At 37.0% G+C, this 24,514-nt stretch overlaps 1 protein-coding gene and 1 non-coding gene across 9 annotated transcripts in view; both read right to left on the bottom strand.

Annotated features, from left to right (window-relative positions):
* The window catches only part of shroom2a (shroom family member 2a), a 36,895-nt gene extending 31,321 nt beyond the window's left edge, over window positions 1-5,574 (bottom strand). For 3 of the 8 annotated variants that reach the window (XM_043242259.1, XM_043242260.1, XM_043242261.1), the window contains exon 1: window positions 4,605-5,574. In XM_043242259.1, coding sequence (XP_043098194.1) covers window positions 4,605-4,817 — 213 coding nt within the window. In that variant the 5' untranslated portion in view covers window positions 4,818-5,574. Of the gene's footprint in view, window positions 1-2,359; window positions 2,703-4,604 lie in introns of those variants that run through there. The other 5 variants (XM_043242256.1, XM_043242257.1, XM_043242258.1 and 2 more) reach the window with 5 other exon arrangements.
* trnag-ucc lies at window positions 4,198-4,269 on the bottom strand. Its single transcript has one exon. It is a non-coding gene; the product is annotated as a tRNA-Gly (tRNA).
* Window positions 5,575-24,514: the final 18,940 nt, after the last annotated feature.

The raw sequence follows: 24,514 nt of genomic DNA, 5'->3' as shown, positions 1-24,514 counted from the left end.
TTAATTTGTTCCATTTTTCTGTAGAAATAAATAAAGCCTCTTACTTCAGCCCTCATTCACCTAACATATGTACGAATAAGGTAAAAACGAATGGCTCAGAAAACTCGAAACTGCATAGCGACAAAACAGCAACCAACCACAACTTCCTAGCATTCATCTTCAGACGACAGATACACAAAAAATAAAATCTAGCTTTTAAATCTTTTATCTTCTAATCTATCCAGTAAATTAAACTGATCAAAAGTGACAGTAAAGACATGAAATGTTGCATTGTAATATTAAGCAAAAACAGCACATGCGTTTTCAACATTGATTCCAATATTATAGATTAGAATGATTTCTTATATATATAAAATCTTAGAATGATTTCTAATGCATATTAGAATGATTTCTGAAGTATCATGTAACACCGAAGACTGGAGTAAAGGCTGCCGAAACTTCAGCTTTGGTAATATAAGAATAAAATTACACTTCGTAATATATTCAAGCAGAAAAAATAATGTCACTGTTTGAACCATATCTTTGATTAAATAAATACAGCAAAGAAAATTAGAAGAGCAATGGACAACAAGGATGCGTGACATGCCTATTCCCAAATGTTACTGAAATTCACACAGATAGCCCGTCACAAAACATGTTACAAAGTCCTCTCTTCGTGTCAGAAGGTTTTCATCCTTCACTTATGAGACGTCAAAGGCAAAGTGAACTTGCCCAGGTTCCTTTAATCCAATCTAAATTTATCCCAGATGCTGTATCATGCAAGTCCAACTGGCTTCAGGCTGTCGAAGATAATTCAGTACATTTGGATAATCAAGCAAAGCTTCGACATTCCTGTGCTGTTCCTGGCACTGCCAGTTTGCCTCAGGAATCTCAGAGAAATGTAGTGAAACAATCCACTGAGAAACAGAGCGAGCTAGGAAAATCAATAAATAAACTGCTAATTACCTGCAAACCTACAAAACGCCTTAAATTTAACCTTTTACTCACAGCTGAGGTAGTTTTCCGTAATTGTACAGTCACTTTACAAAACAGACCTTTTGAACTTCTTTCTGAACAACACTTGTCATCAAACTATTTTCTCCTCATTACAGTATGTCTGTCACTTGATGTATGCCTTGAGGTTTGGATGGAATCCAAAACACCATAAAGAAATGTGTACTTTCACAAAGACCAGTACAAGAAATAACTGTTGAACAGATTTTAAAAATCTTAATTCACATTTCTTGCATACTATTTAGGACGGCTAAAGAACACTGAAAACAGTAAAACAAAAGTTTTTTTAATTAACTTTTTTAACGTATAATATATATCCCACAACCCCTTGCGCTGTAAGGAAAGCAAGTTAAAGAAGTATAAGAAAGCAATATATGAACTCAGTGATAACACAGACAGTACAGTTTCTTGGATTGTATAACCATATAATGTGGTGCCTTACTACATGCTCAAAAGTATGTACTCTTTCATCAAGAGTGGGAGTATCACCTCTACCACATAGTATAAGTATGTGAACCAGCCTATGTTTTCAAAGATGATCTAATATTTAAGAAAAACATGGCTGAACATAGGTGTTCTACTCCCAACCGGCAGACTTTTGGTCACACTTGATAAAGGTCATTCAATTGTTTTGTCTATGGCGCTTGTACTAGAACAGCAGGTTGGGACAAAAACACCAATCTGCCAAAAATAACAAACTGGATTCGAAACTAATGTTGCAATATGAAGAGAGTCGACTACACTCAAGCTGCGGAAACCTTTTAAAACAACAGAATAAATTTATAGAGGTACAGTGTTTTTCCAAATAAGGAGTTTCCGGTTTCGGTCCTTAACATCTTTATACGTTATAGGTATCGTTCATCATTCGTTCACACACCTCCGATAAAGTGATGGAGCAGCGTTTAAGGCTTGGGCTGTTAATGAACCCTAAATCTTAGGGCTCATGAGAAAGTAATGACAGCTCTGCACCCTTGAGCAAGGAACGTACGGTAACATACTTGCTGGGTGCATTACTGAATTTTCCCACGAGAACTGAATAATCATTCTGTAAAATCGAAATCTATCTATTCTGTACTCCAGGTTCAAGTATCAAGAGGTGAAGCATTTGTGAAAACACAAACGTATAAGAACACAAATTATGACAAGAACAAAGCATTGGAAAATTAGTGAACACACTTTACCTAGTCAGTTATGAATCAAGGTAAAGAACTTGATGAAAACAAAGGCACAATTAAGCCTAAATCTCAAAAAAACAGGTGCAAAGGTTATTTTACAGCAGGATTTGCCATCATATGATTCAGTAGGAACAACAACTGACTTTAAGAGCAACAACGAGGGGGTTAAAAAACTTATTAACCACTCTTACCACTTCCTGAAGTGTGACGGGGTCCGCAGGACTCACAGAAATTGTGAACACACGTCCAAAGATGCGAAAATCCGCACTCAGCCTTTAAACCGTCCTCTGAGAAGCCGTGTTGTACCAAATTAAACACCTAACTTAACATTTTAGCTCCTTAAAGACCTCAGCAATGGCAGGAATTTACTTCTGAAAGTCACATGCGCCTCAAAACTACAGTGTACTTATTAGGGCTAGCCACCAGAGTTTTAGAGAGGGTCACACTCCACCTCATTTAGTATTGGAGAGCTAAACTTGTCTAGAAAAGAAAAGACGTGCATTTAATGAAGAACATTAGCCATCCTGTGCTGAAAGTAAGAGTGATGACTATACCTTCCAAATTTACCTACAAGGTCCTTCAAAGTTGATGAGTAACCACAAAAGCACACACAAAAAAAGTTTCGGTCACTGTTCAAAATGAGTTGCTGGAAAACTACACTAGAAGAGACCAAAGTGCCATTTCCATAGCCTAGCTATTAAAAATTACAAATGAAAACTACAAAATACTCATATGTAATGCTACATTCTAAAATTTGGAATATACACTCTTTCAGGAAACCACAAACAATGTAGATATCTGTTATAAATGTATTAGATAAACTACATGCATCATAACACCACAACATTCAGTACTGTTTAAAGGTTTGTGGTCAGTAAAGTTTTTTTCATTTTTAAAAGAAACCTCTAAAGAATTGAACGCTTTTACACATTTTTTCTGCCTAATAAATGGCATTCTTTCCAACTTTCTATTTATCAGTGAATAGGGAAAATCAAGTAACACAGCTGTTTTTAAAATGATGTTTCTTGGGCACCAGATCTGCAAATTACAATGATTTCTGAAGGATCATGTGGCACTATGAGTGGAATAATGACTGCTGGAAATAACTGCATGTTAAAAAATATATAAAATAAAACGAATTGTTTCAAAATGGAGTGGTATTTCACAATGTTGCTTTTTTAATTTTATTTTTAAACAAATCACTTCAGCCTTGGTAAGCATAGGAGAAAGCTATAAATAAATGTAATGACTTGAATGGTAGTGTACACAACTGTAAAGGTAAATGGTCTATAAAATAAAGTTATAGAATTTACTTATGGATTACTATTATAGAATTATTAAATTAGGGTGGTACACATGATATTTAGTGAATGGATAAACATGATAAAAACATGTGTGATAAAATATATATTTCATTTAAATTAAATTGAAGTTATTTATAATTTCAGGTATTTATAATTAAAATGTGCAACTTTGTGCCTGTAGTCTTCAGTCATAAGACCGACGAACAGCTCACATTCTTATGTCAATGTACAACGTGGGAAAGGGTGGGAAAAGTGCACTCATTCTGTCCTGTTCTGTGCTTTGAATATTAAAGGTATATTGCTCACACACACTTTCTATGACTTAAAAAGACAATAAAAGATTACATGATTTCATCAGCTTTTGGTCCTAAAAAACTGGATTAGACCACCGCAAGGGTTTTAAATATTAGCAAATCAGATGATACCCATGTAACTCAATTTGCATAGGTTATGCAATAGTATACACTTTTGGTTTCTTCATTAAAACATGCATTTAAAAAACGTATTCAAACTTTACCTACTTTACCTTAAAGAGCTTTTTCTAAAGGTACTTCTGTGAAGTATTGCTCGTGCCATAAACTAGAGCCCTGCTGTCAACAAACAAACGTCAGCTGATGACCAAACAAAGAGATCCTAAATATTCTGCTGCTGTTATCTGTACTTTCTCCTCAAACAGCATTGTTCGCACGATACTTCCTTGCGAAGGCAAAAAGCAAAAGGTTCGCTGCGTTGGCCGGGAATCGAACCCGGGTCAACTGCTTGGAAGGCAGCTATGCTAACCACTATACCACCAACGCTTACAGACACCCCAGAAACATGCAGAAGACATCCAGATTCTCAGCTGCTCTCAGTAGTAAAAGTGTATTACTATTAGTAAAGCTTTAGTATTGACAACGATTAATAATAATAGCAACACAAAAATATGAAGAGCATTCTATACTTAATGAAAGCAGATTAACGTTACCACACAAAACGTTTACTAAGCATCACTGTGTGAACTCACGTATAGCAAACGTTAATATCATATTTTATATGGCTTTACAACAGCTAGTATCGGCAATTTTATGTTTTCGCTTGTCATTAACAATCATGTAAACAGCCCTGAGGTCATTCGGTCCAGCGTGAAGCTTACCTTGGTGATAAGAAGAGGTTCTCTGTGCTCCAGTCCACCTCTGAGGGTAAAACCCCACGGTGCTCCCCCAGAAAGGGTCACATCCACCACTTTCCATCCCTCACCATTCCCATGATGTTCGTCAAAACTCCCAGCTCTCTCAGAACTGTACAAGATCCTGTGATCTCCTTCAGTAAAGCCGGAGTCTGTAGGGTACTGGTTGATCGTGTCCATTTCATACACAACCTGCCTTCCAAAATAACTAAACTGCAGTCTTTTGTGTTTAAAAAAATCGACGTATAGTCTTCCACATTACAAGCAGCTGTTGGTGCTAGTCCACACGAACGTCTCTTTGATACTGGGTTGCCTTGTTTTCTCCTCTGGACGAGGCGCTGTCCATCATTTAAGACCGCTGTTTAACAACAAAAAGGAGTTTACGTTTAAATAACAAACTCACAGACGCACACGTTTGTTGAAATACTCGAAACAAAACGAGACGTGCCGAAGCGTGCAGTTTTGTTTGTGGTTTATCTAACCCCTTCCATCGCGTTAGCATTAGCCAACGGATTTCGTTGAAGTTTGTCTCGACATCAAGTGTTTCCTGAATTAATAATAAGAAACGCTCACCGACCGGCCGTCGATAACGCAGCCGCCCGGATTCGAGTCGTAAACCCGAATAACAGATTAACGCCAGTCGTAAAGGTTTCGCTGTGTTCACACTGAAGGTTACGTTCGTCCAATCCTGTTTTAAGTGCGTGTGCCGGTAGAGCTAGTCAGCTAACCGCGAGTCTTACTCAATCAACAAGTGGATCAACACCGCGCTTTGCATCTCTTCCCTCGGGCACATCTTAAGTTTTCCAACTGTTGTACGAACCTAATCAAATACATTCCCCTTTTAGCTTTTTTTTATCCTAGCACAAAAAGTAATCGGAGAGGAGGTACAAAGGCTGAAATGCTGGACGGCTGAAGGTTGTATGGATTAGGTTTACCGGAGGGGAGAGCCTCTATCTACCTGTGCGAGCCTCATCAAACAGAACCGGAGAGCAGCGGCGACCTCTGCTGGTCACTCGGGAAATAAAGAACACGTTTAAGAAAATGTGTTTAGACGTGATTTATCGAAACAAATAGTTCGGGAGTATTTTACGCGGTGGCTTCAGATCATGCGATCACGAAAGTGCATTTAATCTTAAGGAAATGAATAGGGATGTTGTTAAAAGGGTAACGGCTATCGCGTCCCTTGCTGTGAAATAAATGTTCAGGAAACGTTCTACAAAAAGCATAATTGTGTAAAAGTTGACGTTTTATTTAATAATAAGTAATGGGTTGATTTGAATGTTAAAAGGGTGCTTTTTTAAAAAGCTTAATATGCTACAAAATGCTTTATTCTGTATTAATACTAATAAAAAAACACTGATTCGAGCGTTTTGCCAATAATAAGTAAATGTCCAGTTTATTTAAATAGATTCCACTGTTAATTGGAAAAAGGCCTACGCGCGTCGTTTATTTTACACTGTTTAATGTCTGTTCGAAATATTTGAAATAAAAAAATATATATTTGGTTAAAAATATGATCCTTTCTGATCTGATGTACTTTGACGTCATTTAGAACCATCTTAGAAATTCTCCTTTTGTGATTACTTTCATTTGAATAGCATAAATCAAACATAGCGAATATGTTTTCACAAATCTAAAGTTAATGAATGAATAGGTGCACCGCGACATTGCTCCCAGAGAGGGCCCTCACGGGTAGCTTTCCACTGGCTCCTCTTGTCCTGTTCCTAATAGTTTCATAGCTCTGTGAAAACGGGCTCCCAGCGGACATTAGATTCACTTTGTTTTTCTTTTCTTCTTCGCCAGATGGTACTTGCACAAGTACTTTCTGAAGTAGCCTACTCTAGCCTAATTTTGAAATCGAGATATGCCTCAGAAGTGTATTATGATAGGCATGCAGACTGAGCTGCCCACGTTCCTGGGAAGAAAAAAACCCAAAAACAAAAAGCTTTGTGCTTGCTAAGGCACATATACCTAATTTGGATCAATGCAGAGAAAAAAAAAAAAATTCAGCTGTGCTGCTTGCAAAGCGATCCTGGAGTAAGACAATCCTCTGTTCCTGCCAGAGGGAACACACACTCTCTCTGTGTAGGCCTTCTGTTGTGCCTACATTATAAATCTAATATAGTCTATTGGCAGCTCAACCTACCTGTTAAAGTGTGCTGAGATGCTGTTGTAGAAATTCAGAATTCACAGTGAGATAAAAACATAAAAGGGCGGTTATTAAGTGTTTACATTTTTAATTAATTTCATAGCACCTTTATTGAAACTCAATTAAAGCCCAGCATCTGTTTGTTGAATATGAAACAAATAAAACTATGAAAACATACCGAATTGCCACATGAATGAAGCGAGCGATTACTAGATTACTAATACAGCACCGATATGACTCACACGTGTATTTATTTTTTTGACGATTATTAGGGATGATTGCTATTATAGTATAAACCTATTATATTTGACATATGTGGTTAATTGGCATGAATATCGCACACGAATATTAATGTTGCATATGAGAGGCATTCATTAAAACGATCAGCTGTTTTGGACTTATTTGGCTTCTCTCGGAAGATCTCAGTTGGTCTAAGATCTAGATTATCAAGAACTTTAGTTTTTGTTGTTGTTGGTGGTGTTTTTTACAGTCCTGGGTATGAAAAACAAAGAAGCAAGACTATCTACAGTAGTTTCACTGTCAATGACAGCCGAAAAGCAAAAGAGCATTTAAACACTCAGCAACAGGTCATTAGAGATCTCTAAACCAGTAGTTTTTCTCATCAGCTCTCCCCATGCTAGCATAAAAAGAAATAGTTCTGCAAATTACCTAAATTGCCACATGAACAATAAGGTATTATTAAATTAAGATTAGAAACTGCTTGTATGTGCATGCCACAGTAAATAAGTCAGTTAGTAGAGAGTAGAGAGTGGATGTGAGTGTGATTTTCAGGGAATGCGCAATCTCATAAAAAGTGTATCTTGAATGCCACTGCAAGCCGATAAGCATCTGCCAGTTTTTAGCATACATCAGCCAATGCACAGATTTTAGTGATATTTACCAGTTAGTTAGACAAAAGTAAGATGGGTGGAAGACTTAGGGGCCATTCAAAATGCTAGGCACGCATGACCTGCGCTTTCCTTGAAGACGCGGGTGTTTTAGCAAAGGATAAACGGATTTCCAGCTCTAAAAATCACTTTGCTACTAAATTTATTTCATACTATGAAGGTGTATCAGTAGCAAAACACAAATGCGTCGTCTTAAAAAGCTGTAAAAGCTAAGGATTTTGAATGAAAACAAATAACCGATACATCTGCATAAAAATGTTTCTATCTGCATGCCCGGCGGTGTTCACTGGTCAGACATCGACCAATAAAATGTCTTGATTAGCGTCTGTGTGTGCAAAAACAAGATTCAGATTTTCACATCAAAGCTGTGAGTGTAAATTTCAACTTACGAATACAAATATTAACATGACGGGTTCTCATATTCAAAACAGCGAGCTCTCGAGGTTTGCTGCTGATTTACCTTCATACTTGAGCACGCAAAAAACACCACATGTGATCGGCCCCTTAAATTCAGTGCTTTTATTAAAGACCTTTTACACTGTTATTATGCTCGCAGTATGGTGTCCATACTAATAAATATGTTCTGCAGACTTTTAGTTACGCTATAACAAACATCTCAATCACATGCTGTTCACACTAATTACATTTCACATTAAAGGAGTAGTTCACCCCAAAATGAGCATTTGCTGATTTACTCACCCTCAGGCCATCCGAGACGTAAATGAGATTCTTCATCTGAAGAGATTTAAGGAAATTTAGCATATCCCTTGCTCACCGATGGAAAATAACAGGAATTTAAAAACTAGGTTTTTTTTTCTTACAAAAACCCATCGATCTGATTCAGAGCACACAAGATAACCCCCCCGAAGGCATATAGGTTCGTTTTACTTGCAATAGTTTTAAATCTATATTGTATTCAACACCAAAAAAAGTAATATTATCTGAATCAGGAGAGAAATATGAAGAGATAAAGCCATTATAATTGAAAACAGTCCAAAACAGTTCTAAACAAATATGTTTGAAGATTTAAATGTAAAAATGCACTTAATTAACTGAAAAAATGGAGTGTGAAATGTTAAACACTTCAAGCACTCAGCTATCACAGCTTTAATTACTGCGCGAAGGGCTTTTAGACGCCTTATATAATTCATCAGCTACATGGTTGAGAGTGCATAGTACATAACTTCACAAAATATGAATTGGATTGTGACGTGATTATTGTGATGTTTGAAGTCTCATTCTGACTCATTCAGCAGTCCGAACTCTCCTTCTGACGGCACCCATTCACTGCAGAGGAGCATTGGTGAGCAACTTATGTAATGCTGTAATTCTCCAAATCTGTTCCTACAAGAGAAACAAATTCGTATACAGTTTGGATGGCCTGAGGGTCAGTAAAGTTTCAGCAAATTGTCATTTTTGGGTGAAATAGTCAAGATTTAATAGTCCAAATTACAAAGGGAATAATCTCAGTATAGAGAACACACACACACACACACACGTGGAGTAGAAGCCGTAGAGATGATTTGTTGAGACACTGGCAGTGCTCAGGTGCAAGCGCGCTGTCTTTTGCCTGTACTGCCATAGAAACAACACAACCACATTTAGGGTTTTTTTATTTAGATTAATTTTTTAATTATTCATAAACAGGTCAATTTCGATTCATTTGAAAGCTAATTACTGCATTAAATAAATGTTTTTATTTATATTTACCTCTAACATCCATAACAAGGAGAAATGCAAATTAGAGTACAGAAAACGACCGGTTTATTACGTGCATGCTCATAACAACCATACAGTGATGGGACCAATGTACTGCATTTGACATTAACAACAACATGCATTGCCCATGCAATATAAAATTTGAGCTGGTCTAAAGTCAAGGACAAAACACAGAATGAGCGTGAACATTTTTTAAGAGTTTTTAGATTCATTCCTTCTGCACTGCACTTCTCAGAGATCAGGCTGTTGCTAAGCAACTGTAAAATAAAGCAGAATCCTCTTAAGTCAGATAACCTCCTAACAATTGCTGTACAGTACATACTCCACACATCAGTGTTCCATGTGTATTTTTCTCAGCTGACGCTTACTGTAATATGGAGAAAGTGAATGTAACTGAAGTCTAATTATTCGACGAACGCCATTCAAACTCTCAAATATAAGATAATTGCTTTTGCCCTGTAGATACAATCCAACAATTGCTTGAAATAAAATACTTGGTTTTGTGAAAAAACTGGCAGCTTCCCTTACGTTTTAGTCATTGTGCTCATTGTGTGCGAGTTTTGCTATTTATTTAAGTAGTCTGTATCTGAATGAATACAAGCTTGTGGCATCATTTTTATCAAACAAATGCTGTTAATGACATGTCTAAGGCATTGCATAATATCACATAACACTGAACTTCCATTTCATAATCTGGAAGAGAATAGATATTTGTAGATCCTCACTTTCACTTTATGTTATGCAAAACAACTTCCAATAGCTCAGTTTAAACTATAAAACACTGTATTCAGCGTATTGCGTTATTTGTGATGGAAAAGAAATACATTACTGTTGCTCTCTGAAAAGGAAAGTGAATTTAGCTCACTGGTGTATTTTGTGCATGATCTATAGTTGCCATGGTAATGATGGCTGAGTACAGTATAATGAATATCAGAGTGTTAAAGTGTTCTCACTGCTCAAAATGTCTTATTTTCACACGCAAATAGGGCAAGCGAAATGACAAATACTAGTTGAGCAGTGTTGGATTTCAAACCAGGACACAACAGCTGATTGGCAAGCCTCTCTCACATTTACGCAGCATTCGGCGAACGTTTAGCCAAAACGTTTGATATGCATTTCATCCATTTATGCATTCCCTGGGAATCAAACCCACAACCCCGCCATTGCTGTTATTTACTACAGTTTAAACTCACTCTCTGTCTACCCAATCTGCCTTTTGTGGTTACTGAAATGTTGTTATAAATGGTTTTGACGTATGAAATGTCTTTTGCGTCCGACTTCGAAGTGCTAATAGCTATTCCTTAGACATTTCCCACTAACTAACTTGCCATTTATGCCTGCATCCAAGTTTTTTTTTTTTCATTTAGTGAACTGTTAAACGCCACGGTTGACTAATGCAGGAATTAACAATGTTACTTAATCGCCTTCCACCTGGCTTTACCGCCAAATGACAGTTTGTGCTTTAAAAAGAACGCCTAAAAATCGAATACCCGCATAACATCTGCGTATTAGTCCACAGAAACGCAGCTTCTAGATTCTGCTTAAAACTGTGTTATGAAGGTGCCCGAGACCCTCAATGAGCTCGCGGCAAACTCACGTGGCCTGTAAACACATGCGCGAGCAGGAGGCGCTATGACATGAATAATGTGGCGGAGAGCATAATTTATGATTTGAGACATAATGCAACTTCATAACCAATCCTCGCACTCGCGAGCGAAGCGTAGGTGAACTTGTTTGATTGACGTCGTGGGAGTCCGTCCGCAGACCACCGTATGCACGCGCGCAGCCATTGCACTGAACCGCACCGACGACGCAGAGAGAGGATGGAGACGATCTGCAAGGAGGCACGATGGTTAATAACATAGAGAATTCTGTCGTTTTGGGCTAAAAACGCCATCCACTGTCATTTCCACTGGATTGTTTTGGAAGCGAGGGAGCCCGAATCCGTTTTTTTTTTTTTTTTTTGTTTTTTGGAAAACGTCTTTTTCTAACCTCGTTCACTCGGTCCCAAAATGAGCAAACTGCTCCGCGCGGTACGTACGAGTCGAGTGCATGTTTTGCATGTTTCTTTTGCTCTGTAAAGAACTCGTTTCGTTGAATGTTCATGCATCTGCACTGAGACGCAGCTGAAATGAAAGTACGCCTACTCGAAGTCAGCAGCAGAGCTTTGCGCATGTTGCGGATATCATGTCTCAAATGTTCAGAAACACCTCTGATTGAGCGCTGACCCGTCTGTCCCGAAGGAGTTCAGGTGCATAACGGGTTCTTGCTGAGCAGCACGAGTTAACGTTGTTGCTCGGAACCACTCCGGTCTTTTCTAGCGTGAAATAATTATGAATTTTGTTCATAATGGTTTCAGGTTCGAGTTCAGGTTGGCTCTGCTTCTTGCAAGGTTTACTTGAGTTAACCGCTTTAAATGCGTATGCTTAGGTTTTATTACCCCCCAAAGAGCCTGTAATTGATCAACTTTTGAGCAACAAATACACTATCATTCAGTCACTTGTCAGAAATGTGTGGAAACAGGGTGAATGTACAGGTAGAGTGGCACACTTGAAGATTATTTGTCGGTTATTAACATATAGAGTAAATCAAAATGGCTGCATTAATGTTAAACCATTTTAGTTTATGGTGCACTGATTTCATTTACGGTTATTGGATGCGTTTTCACTTTAAGCATTTAATAGATCATCTTTGTGAATGTGTAAGAGAGCTTAAAGATTTTCAGTGTATTTTTAAGGCAGAATAGGAGTCTGTAACAACTTGTGACACGTTGCACACTTTATGTGGGTTTAGCGGGTTATTAGTCGTATTAGTTTATTAACAGCCTCCTTATTTTATTGAAAAGGAATTTTGGAAACTTCATGGGACCCTGACTGATTTGTAGCGACAACATTTAGCCCACGTAATAGTTAGCGGAATAAATTAAAGCTTGCAGGTTATTAAATATGTTTCCAAAGTTATTTGAAAAGGGCAAACTCTAAGAGTGGGCGAATGATATACAGTAATCACGAATTTTAGTGCAAAAGTTTACCTTAAATGAACTTCCTGTTGATACATTGCTTAGAATTACTGTATTTTATTACATTTTACTATAATAAAAGATACTGACATTAAAAAATATTGTAATTTTATACCCAATAGTCACCTATATTAGTTCATCTTCTGCTAAGCATCTGCAAAAATGCCAGAGATGCAGGATTGGTTGCATGTATAGGTTAGACAAATAAGCATTTAGATTGATATGCAGAATTAATCTAAATTTGCATTATGAGTTATTTTACTGAACAAAACAATTTTGCTTGAGGGAGCTCAGTGGGCATTTAGTATGCACTTGGCTCGTCTTTAAGTGTTATTTAACCAAAATGTATCCATTATATGGCAAAATACCACTTTTATTGATCCACGTACGTAGTTAAAAAATGATAAAAAGATATTTTGAAAGATATGAAGTCAATGCCTTTCGAGAGGTGCATCTCTCCCTCACAAGGTCACCGAATCCTTGGAATGCTTTCCTCTAGAAATCCATCTGAAACCATCTTGACTGGGCAACAGGCCAATAGGAGTCAGCTAAATTATCTGGGTCTCTCATGTTAGAAAGAGCAGAAAGAAAAAGAAGAAAGTATTGGTAAAAACTTCTTTACTCGTTCAGAATCAAGAGAACCATTTATAAACAAACAACAAAATATATATAGTTAACAATTGGGTGTTGAGTCACAATTATTCATTGCGGTGAATTCAAATTTATTCATTTTGATGTACGTATGAGTCTGCTTGAGGCTTTGTGTTTCATAGATTATTGTGATGAATTCAGGATTAATGATACATAAACAGACCTGGTTTGAAGGAAGCAGCAGAGCAGGGACTGGATCGCCTTGATAAAGCCAATCAGATTAAAGTAGGTCTTCTGTCAACTAGGTCACCCCGACCTACATAGCTTGTCCCATGGAAAATACTCAGCTTTTTTAATCATAATGTACCTATATCATGATAGAGCAAGGAGAGACATTTATGAAAATCACAACATGCAAAATAATCAAGTGTGGATTGCCAATACGGTAAATGTATTTTGCATATACAATGCTGAGACATGGCTGACCTGCCAAAGTATAAGCTTTGATGATAAACAAATACCATTTTTTGTTTCATAATATCAGTTTCAAAATCATTTAGATGGTAGACTGACTTCTAATAAGGTGAATGTTATCCACTGCAATTATCCCAGTGATATATTTCACGACAGCAAGTTCCACTTAACTTTATAGTCACAACAATACACAAAACTACATGCAGTCGCTTTAATCAAATTATTATTGCGTGAAGTTAGTACTGAACATTTAAAGCATTCGTTTTTAATTCAGTTTCATCATGACCGCACGCTACTGCTCTTCGAGCATTTTTAAGTATTTGGATTTCTCCTAAAGTTGCTGGATTACATCATGCCATGTGTTACTCTTTTAAGTTTTTACTCTCTATCTTGCTCTTATACACGCATTTTCTCACTCTCAATGGTGGTGTGGAGAATGGAGGCAGCCAGAGCTGGCACTTTAATTCCATGGTGCTTTTTCCTCTTCATATCTGTCAGCGGGTCGCTGCATAATTAGCTGCAGATATCTGCACAGGTTTCCATGGTGCAGCATCATCTCTGTGTGAAAGGCCTGCCTACACATAAACACACTCTCTCTCACACACACACACACACGCATACACAGCAGAATGCTGGAGGTTTAGCACTTTATTATAATTATCGCCTATTATTGCAGATCTGGAACACCCTTACTCACTATGTGACTTCACAACTAGGAGCAAAGCAATGCATCTGCTGTCTTCTCGGTGGACATAGCGGTTCTTTGTTGAAGTGTTTGTTGAAGTGTTACTTTCCCATCTGTTGTGTGTTGTGCTGTGGTTTGCCAGTCATGGAAACACCCACAAGTTTTCACCTTTTGAATCATCGCTGTAGGTAAGAATGTCTGCGTGATGCATAATTTTCAGCGCTTACAGTGTAATCGCCGTTCCTCGATGACTTGCGGTTTACATTCTACTTAGGTTTACCACAGGAACGTCACGCTGGGGTTATGAAGAAGCAATATTTGCTCTTTTTTCTGATTCTCTTTCTGTACGTCTGTCTGTCTGTCATGATTCTCTGTACGCTGGCAGAAAAGACAGTTTTTCGGCTTTTCAGCCTACAGACAAGGTTTGGTTTCAGTGTTGTGTGGGCGTCTGCAGTGTAAGAGCTTACTCTGCGGAGAGAGAGAGAGCCAGAGAGCGGGGGCTTCCAGTTGTGCTCTACTGCAATGGCAGGCTGAGAGCGGCCCCTGCTGTGTGTGAGGAGGGTGACTGATGGCTGACGGAGATTTCTGACGAGCTGAGTAAAAGTTATTCAGCATGCTTATCCACTCAATCAGTCATTTACTTTTCCACCTGCAGCAAGGGCATTGGCTGTATGCTATTGAACTGGCGGTGTGTGAGGGGTTTCTGAAATGAGGAGGCAAAGTCCCCTTTCAGTTTATGTCTTAAGACGTGTGGAACTTTATCCTATACCTCGAGATTGTTGACAGCCGACCAATACAACCAACCAATAACATGAACAAACAACGAACAATGCATTTATTAATCTTTGTTAATATTAGCTGATGTACACAGTTGTTCGCCGTTTATTCATGTTAGTTCACTGTACATTAACTGATGTTAACAAACACAACTTGTGATTTTAATAATGCATTAGTAAACGCAAATTCAGAATAAGATTAATAAATGCTGTAGATGTATTGTTCAGTTTTATTTCATTCACCAATGTTAACTGATCCTACTGTAAAGTGTTACCAATTAAATATATTTAAAGTATACACAAATCTTCGAGTCTCTCATGCTATTATTTGATCAGAAATACAGTAAAAATGGTAATTATGATCATTTAACCATTATATATTTTAATATAAAGTATTTTCTTATCGCATTCTGTCATTACTGCAGTCTTCAGTCACACAGAAATCATTGTAATAATTGTAATAATCATTGTAATTGTTTTGAGGATACATTGCCTCCTTTTCTCTCTCAAACAAAGCACATATGTACCTCTGTACGTACAGTTTGTGTGTTGTGTAGGTTTATCTTGGCCACCTAAAGCAAAATATTGCAAATAATATATCAATGTAAATAACTGGGACATTGGTAGGTTTGATGTTGTTATTGGGTTATGAACAGTTCATATGTTTTGTATCCTGTGTATTTTTTTGGAAATGTTACACAGTTACCATTAGATAGGCATTAAGTTTTTAAATGTAAACACATAATATATGTGATGTTGTTATAGACTGTCATAGTGGGGGAGGTCTCACTGAAAATGCGTTTACTGGACACAAAGGGACTAATTGTGTATTTGCGTCAAGCTTGAGTAGACTGCATCAGGGCAAAGCAACCCACCATCTCCTAATTCACAGCTTCTTATTAAAACAGTCTAGAGGCAGGCTGACCGTGGGAGGAGAGAAGAGATTGGCGGGTTGACGTGATTGGAATAAACAGTGATTCCTGACCAGAACCCCCCCCCAAAAAACCCTCTTTATTTCTTTGTCGCTTTGTCTTATTCTTCATTTGTATTCCGACTGAAATGCACATCTTCTTACACACAACTGCTGACACAACATGACCTGTGAAGATTCACACATCAGCAGGACGGATCACATGTTACTCAAATATTCATGGATCTTTTTAAAATTCACAAGCTCTTTGCTTTGATTTTTCAACACACCAGTGAAGGTCACAACACTGTAAATCCACATCAAGTGTGGCGTTTAGGATAGCATCAGAGTTATATAATAATAATAATAATATTAATAATAAATAATGAGCTTTACTAGTTGCCTCACTTCCTCACAATGAGATTTATAAAGTGCATAGATTTTCAGGAATTATTTAAGATCAAACTAGCTAAAATATACTTTTAAAACTATTATACACTAGTTTTGCACTGAAGAACATTTTTGGTAATGTACTTTATACTGACTTTTTTTTTTTTTTTTTCACAACTTTGTAAATTTATTTAAGAAAAAAACTGAAATAAGTACATTGCATAAGTATTCATACCCTTATCTACATATTCATTCGAAGCATCTTTGCAGTCTCAAGTCTTTTTGGTTTGATGCAACAAGCTTTGCTCATCAGTAATTTGGCAATCATCTGCTACTCTTCTCCTCACCTCTTCAACTTTCAAGCTCTGTCAGGTTGGATGGGGACAGATGCACATGTTCAGGTTTCTTCAGATATATTTGATTGGGTTCAATCCCAGGCTGTGGCTGGGCCACTCAAGGACTGTTGTCTTTAAGCCACTCTTGCTGTGTGCTTAGGGTCATCGTTTAGGTGGAAGGTGAGCCTTCTACCCAGAGCATTTCTTCTACTCTGACGAGACCCTCAGTTCCTGCCACTGAAAAACAGCCCAACAACATGAGGCTGCTACCAGCACACTTTACTTTTGGGATGGTGGGATCTGCAGGTGATGAACAGAGCTGGTTACCTTCAAACATGATGCTTAGAATTGAGGTTCAGATCAGACCAGTTAATCTTGTTTCTCAGAGTATGAGAGTCCTTTAGGTGTTTATGTGTCTTAACTGAGGAGAGGACTGAGTCTTGCCACACCGCCATAAAGCTTAAATTGAGGCAGTGTTGCAGTGATCTCCTCTCGACTAGAGTGAACATCAGGTTCTTGTTCATCCCTCTAACCAAAGCCCTTCTCCTTCAGTTGCTCAGTTTAGCCAGGAGGGTAGATCTAGGAAGAGTCCAGGTTGTTTCAAACTTCTTTTATTAAGGTTAACGGAGACTACATGCTTCTGTGACCTTTCAGTGAAGTAGATTTTTTTTAAACTCTTCCACAGATGTGTGGCTTGGGGCAAACCTGTTTCTCACCTCTTCAGTTTGTTTTGACCTCAATGCATGGATTTTGCTCTGATATGCATTATTAGCTGTTTATTTTGTGCCTCTCCCATTCAATTGAATTTGCCACAGGTTCACTTCACCGAGTGTAGTAACATCTAGCAAATCGAATGCTAAATTTCAACTGTCTCAGAAAAGGGTATGAATACTTATGCAATGGAATTAATTTAGATTTTTTTTTTATCAATTTGCAAAGATGTTAAAAACATGTTTTTCTTCTGTTTAAATTTAAATCAGTTTAAAATAAGGCAGCAGTATAACAAAATGTTAAAAAAAAGGGGTATGAATACTTAAGCAAGACACTGTATATGCAAATGTTTTTTAGCAAAAAGAAATCAGATTTTCAATCTTCAACCTTATTTTTCCCAACAGTGCATTTTATTGGCGAGCATATTTTCAAAGCTGTGACCAGTTACAAAGCCTATCAGTAACATTAATACATCCAGCAGCAGAAACATCAAGCAATCAACCGTAGCAATAAAACTGCTGTCAACGTGAACGAGACTTAAGCATATTGTAATAGCCATCTGGCATATAAGACGTTTTTGTGACCATGCTGAAAATAGGTTGATCTATTATGGTCCCATAAGGCAGACACACACATCCTGTGTTGGCTCAACTCTCAGAGAAGCTAAATAAACTGGGCCACAATCTCTGACACTTTAGTGCTGGTCATGCAGTGTCACAAGTTTAGCCTCTGCCCAGGTGGTGGAAATGTGCAATCATTTACAGTTGGGTTTCTTTGTATGTTTGGAAAGACATTTAGACATATTTTGTGCTTATTTCCCTGTATGTGAATCCAAACTATTTGACTGCATGCTCCATCAGGTGATATTACAGGTAATGGCTATCCTCTGTGTTGAGGTATTCATCTGAGCTATCTGGTACAGTGTAAAATATGTTTAATTATGTTAAAATGTTACAGTAAAATAATGCTGAAAGGTTAACGTATCTTACCATATATTTTGAAAAATTGTAAATCATAAGTCATAAGTCAATTTTTCTAAATTTGGAGGTTGAATAAAGCTTTCCACTGATGTATGTTTTGTTAAGATAGGACAGTATTTTGGCCGAGATACAGCTTTTGAAAAATGAAAATACTATGAAAATCATCTTTAATGTTGTCCAAATTAAGTTATTAGGCATGCACATTACTATATAAATATATTTTAATATACTTATGATAGGACATTAAAAACATTTTAATTTCTTAATGGTACATGATCTTTACTTAATATCCTAATGATTTTTGGAATAAAAGAAAAATCGATAGTTTTGACCCATACAATGAATTTTTGGCTATTGCTACAAATATACCCCAGTGACTGTTTTTGTGGTCTGGTTTTGGGTCACAAATGGTTTAACACATATTGTATGTAATTTCACTGTAAAATACAGTCATACCTATGGCTTTTGCGAGACAAAACTATAAAGTTTTAAAATATTCTGGTACTAATGTGCCGTGCAATAATGCTAGCAACATTTTTACCATGTTTACTTTTTTTATGGTGAATTTTGCCATTTTGCAACTGCTGTAAAAATGACTGGATATTGTTTACTGTATAGAAAGAAAGTAAAAAGCGGGGTTGAAAGGCCATGAGAGTGGGTAAGAGAGGTTTTGGGCAAACTATCACTTTAAATAATGAGAGATGGGTGTTTGTGAGAACTGAATGAATTTGACAGTATTCTGCCCTTGGATGAGCATGTAGCTTGTATTTTGTGTCCTTGTGCAGTTTTGCTTTTTCCTGCTGTTTTCCCCACTGATTGTCTGGAAAGAAAGAGAGAATGCTTACACGGTATACTTTTTGTACTAATGCACAAATAGAAAAATGTGAAACTTGGGAATAATGTGGTATGGAAAGGATTTCAGATGCTTTTGGATTTGGTTTACAATAATAAGATTTTATAATATGCCTTAAAAACAGAAGACATTAAAAAAATTACTGGCCGTATTTTATTTTTTTTTATCATAAACATATTTTTTATCTTTTCTTTGTTCTAGGAGCTCTAAGAACTTGAGGATCTTCTAAATTGGTATTTTTTTCATGATTGGTCCTTATTCTGCTACAGGGCAAATAAGGAATTACTGCTGAACCTAAAAACTGTTCAAATAAGCTGAACTTCAGGCGAATGAGAATGAGAAACTGGGGCAAAACATAATGTACTGGACCCATATACTAAGTGATCTCTTGCTACAGTATCTATTTTGAGCAGATTTGCTTTAGTTTAGTCACACATTACATGGCAGAAGCATTTCTGGAAATAATTTTTCTATTCACATTCTCTGTTTTAATAAGACAGGCCTGGAGTGAAGTGTATCAATCTGTCTCTGTGCAGCAGATGGAGCCATGGTTGCATTTTGAAGCGTTTCAATCAGATATGAGATAATGCTATTTAGAAGCTAAGCAAGCTATTTATATAATCTCAATTCAAAAGACATGTCGTTCCAAAGCTGTATGACTTTCTTTAATCTGTGGAAGACAAAGGATATTTTAAAATGAGAAAATGTCTCAATGGACAACATTGTTTTGGATGTCATCGCTTCGCATTATATGGACAGATATCTTCTTTTATGCTACTCAGAAGAAGAAAAAAAGCCATACAGGTTTGTATTGACATGAAGGTGATTAAATAATACAAGAATTAAAATTTTCGGTAGAATTGCTGATATTTTTATGAATAGTCATGTCAAGTAATAATAATAATAATATTATAGCTATATATGCTTCATTACATTCCATTTGATACAGGCTCTGGTTTATAGGGTAGTGAGTATCCCATAATCTTAAAAAATAGAAAGTGCTTGATGCTTTGAAGTGTATGATATTGTTGACAGTGGCTATGAAGTACAGTCGAAATAGCAAGTCTTATCTAGAAGATTAGCAAGCACTAAGTATGTTTGCTTTAGTATCTCGTTACCATTTCTACGACGCACACGCTGTAGTCAACAGTAGATGATAAAATGACAGAACTTAATTCATATCCTCTGTCTTGCACTTTCTCCTCCGTAGCCTGCAGTTTCCATGGCAACTCTGTGTAGCATGAGCGCTTGTCAGCCCACTCAGGCAGGCTTCGCTGTGTGAAGTCACAAATAAAACATTCTCTCTGTTCATCTCACCATCCCCACTGCAGTACAAACCCAAGCGCTTCCTCCTGACTTTACCAGTTCTAGCGATTCACACAGGAATCATACCAGTCCACTCAATTTGTCCTCCTTTGTGGAACGGAGGAAGAGTTAAAAATCGCTCTGTGATAATGTCAAGCCTTGCAGGGCTTTAATCTGCCATCATGTACAGTAGGTTTATGTGTATATGCAGAAGCAACAGAAGTTTTCAGTCACTGGCAAGGTACGATTTATGTCAGGCATGTCTACTTTTATTTAATGAAGTCTGGGGCTGTCATGCTGTCTTATATTTAATACTAAGAACTTCATAGTCAAGAAATGAAACAAGATTAAAACAAGATTGCTCCATTATTTGATCAAACTCTTTTAAAGATAACAGATTATTGTGCTGTTGCCTTGATATCTGCATAGCTATTCTGTGCCTTAGTAGCTAGCATCTTAGTAGTTATTTATATTAAGGCTTTCAGAAAATAGGCAACACAGTGTGTATATCTGGTTGTGCTTAAGTGGAGCTCTTGCAAGGATTCTTTAAGTACACTTTAAATATCTTAATACATTTAATCTTGCAATTTAAATACATTATAGATATGTGCTTTGTGCACAGATAACTTAATTCTTAATTGTATATCAGTAAGCCTCGAGTGAAATATTTTAATAGATTCAGTCATAAGGGTATTTTTTTTTTTTAAATTGAGATTTCTACATCATCTGAAAGCTAAATAAGTATCTATGGTTTGTTATAGGACAACTGTTTCAAAATCTAAATTTTAGGCATAAAAGAAAAATCAAACATTTTGACCCATACAATGTTTTGCTGGCTATTGCTACAAATATACCTACGCTACTTAAGGTTTTGTGGTCCAGGGTCACATATATTATTTTTTACTTGGGAAATTATATGAAGAACAAACCAAATTTAGGTCACAGCTGATTCATAATCTTTTCCTCCATTGAGGTGATGGCTTGAAAACTATTACAAAAGGATTCTTAATTCAGTCATTTGAAAAACCTGTTCTATAGCTTCATTGAAAAGATTCAGCTCAGAATTTACAGATTCACTGATCTGTCCAGTTCATACAATAAAAATACAAGTTAATGGGGTGCAAAACACAGTTTTTTACAATATGGACAATAGACAGAATTTTCATTTTTGGATTATCGCTTAAACAGGTGAAAGTCATTTAAGGACAAATATTATATTGTCTGGCTCACTGGGTTTGCAGCATTTTGTGTGAATGACTACACCTGACGGTGTCTGACAGTACCTGCTGGGTCATTTCCTAACCCTGGAGGATGTGATTTGTAGTTATAGTGTTTCATTCTGGCTGACGTTCATTTTGTCCTCTGCAACTGGACCTGAGGGAGAAACACAAATAAAAAACACAAGAAACACAAATGTCTATCAGTAAAAAGAATTTGCTTTGTGTTTTTTCATTATCTAGTGTTATGGGCTGAAAGCTTGAATGTTTAAACAGGTCTTTCCTTAATTCAGAGTATAATTTTTCACCATGTGCTGACAAAATGCAGGGGCACCAGAAATAACAAAGTAGGCCAGAGCAAGGCATTCTGGGATGCCTAGACACCCTTTGGGTGCCATCAAGAGACTTTTGTCTAATATTACTCTCTTGCATGGCTGGCTGTTTCAGAGTTTTGTGACATTGAGGGTTTTGCAGCATCTTATAATCTTCGATCCCTCTGGTTAATATCTAACGAGGAGTTTTTGAACTAATGATCTGTTTATTTAGTGTTGAGTTGGTAATAACTGTCAGTCTATGTACATGTGGAGTATTAAAGATAGGGAAACTTTAAAAAGCTCATATCACTGTAGTCAATGAGTAGAAAAAAACATGAAATAATTTTTGGGGAAAATTGGCACATTTTCCAACTCCCCTGGAGATGAACAGTTGGGTTTTACAGTTTTTGAATCCATCTCCGGGTCTGGAGGTAGCACTTAGCTGTAGCTTAGCATAGATCATTGAACCTTATTAGACCATTAGCATCACAGACTGAGAGTATAGTTTCTATTTATATAAACCTAGAAAATCACAACTTTTCATTTTCACTACAGGGTGTAACTATAGAAGAGTCAAGTTATAAATACGAAAAATACCGAAACTCTTTGGTCTTTTTTGAGCGTGATGCTAACGGTCTAATCAGATTCAATGATCTATGCTAAGCTACAGCTAAAAGTGCTATGGCCAGACTCGGAGTTTGGCTGAATGGATGCAAATATGGTAATACTCGACTCTATAAAAGTTGAGGGAAAAAAAAACCTGTCATGTTCCTTTATTGTTGCAGAGGATGCACTGAAAATCACTTGTTATGCATTATAGACGGTAAAAAGCATAGCATATTGGTTCCGTTTAATATACAGCTCTTCTTAAAACACAAAAATGCTACAGGCAGGTGCAGGGGATGAAACTCTTGCTCTGCGAGAGGCCATATGGGCTGTGTTAGTGCCTGGAGGTGCTCTCCTTCAAGTGACTCAGTGATCTCGTCTCCTCACGTGGCAACTCCACTTATCCTCAACTCTCCGCCGCGGGCCGTCAGCATTAGAGGCAGGAATGATTGTGTGCGCCCTGCTGTGCTTTATAATAAACATTCATGATGTGTTTTAGCGTTTGTACTATCTCGCTAATGTGAAGCAATGTTGATGGTACGTCCCAGAAAGAGAGGACCTTGGGGACGATTGCTCCATTTTCCCCTTCCTTCTGTTTATTAATTTATCTGTTTTATTTGTGCCATGCCTGACCTGAGGACAGCTTAGCCGTCTTTAAATGAGCGCAAGGTGCTTCGGTGAACATTTGCTTTTGAAGGACGTATTTGCATTTAAAAAATTTCACACTTTTCCCAGTCTGTTCAAATCATGTCAGGTGGTTTTTCTTCAACTTTTGACCCTTAAAGTCGCTTAACAATCGGTAGTTTATTTTATTTGTCTGCTAACAGTAAACTATAAAACATCAACCATACATACATTACAGGAGTATTCTGGAGTTTTGTTCTCCTGAACTGAGGCGAAGAAATGTCATTTTACCCTATTGTTGTAAAAATTAAAAACTAAAACCATAACAATGGTTTACTTGAAATAAAAGAGTAACTGTATAGTAATTATAGTAAATTCATATTTTCACATTTTTAAAATAATTTGACAAAAGGAAATGCATGTAAATAATTTAGAGTTTACTTATTTATTTTAGTTTTTACATTTTTGATATATATATATATATATATATATATATATATATATATATATATATATATATATATATATATATATTTATTTATTTATTTTTCAAAATTGGTTCATAGATGCATGGACTTCTATTGCATAATTTTTTTCACCACTTTGTATTAACAAAGTAACTGTAATGACTGGATCTAAATGAATTAAACGTCCATGTGGAGAATGGAGGTTGGATTTCACTTGGTATTCTGCTTCAGTCAGACGGTCCCGTGACGCTATACATCATCATTTACAGGATGAAGACTGGGCCCCATCTCCTCTGCCTCACTGGGACAATGACCTTAAACGTTTCGCTTCCATTAAACAGAGCGATTGAACCTGAGCTTGGCATGTTTAAATGCCGCTGTTTGCCATACTGTGCGAATTACAATTCTTTTTCCCAACATTGATCGCTGGCTGTGGGCTCCCCTCAGGAGATGTGATTTAATTACACTCCGTCCTCTTGGTTAAGGCTTTTTTATCAGAATGCTCCCGCGTGCCGTGGGAATCCGTATGCGTGAGGTCATTGGCTTTACTTCCTGCTGAGCAGATCTGGACCTCAGGTGTCAGAAGCTAGTTGGCATTCGGCAAACGACACCAAGCGTACACCCGGAGCTGTGATTTGCTATCATGATGACCATGTGATTGCCATTCCCGTTCAACAAATTCCCATCCGTCTTAATTATTTATTTTGCCACTGAGTTCTTAAAGGAATAGTTTACCTACTAATTCTAGTTCAATATTCAAAAATGCGAAGATACATGGTCTATTGATGCATCAAGTCTCATTTTACAAATGTTATTTTAATTTTTGTAGTTTTGAGATCAAATC

The sequence above is a fragment of the Puntigrus tetrazona genome, chromosome 6 (genome assembly GCF_018831695.1).
Source record: "Puntigrus tetrazona isolate hp1 chromosome 6, ASM1883169v1, whole genome shotgun sequence".
In the NCBI taxonomy this organism is placed as follows: domain Eukaryota; kingdom Metazoa; phylum Chordata; class Actinopteri; order Cypriniformes; family Cyprinidae; genus Puntigrus; species Puntigrus tetrazona.
The sequence above is the reverse complement of the archived record's forward strand: the minus strand, read 5'-3'. Positions and strand labels throughout refer to the sequence as shown.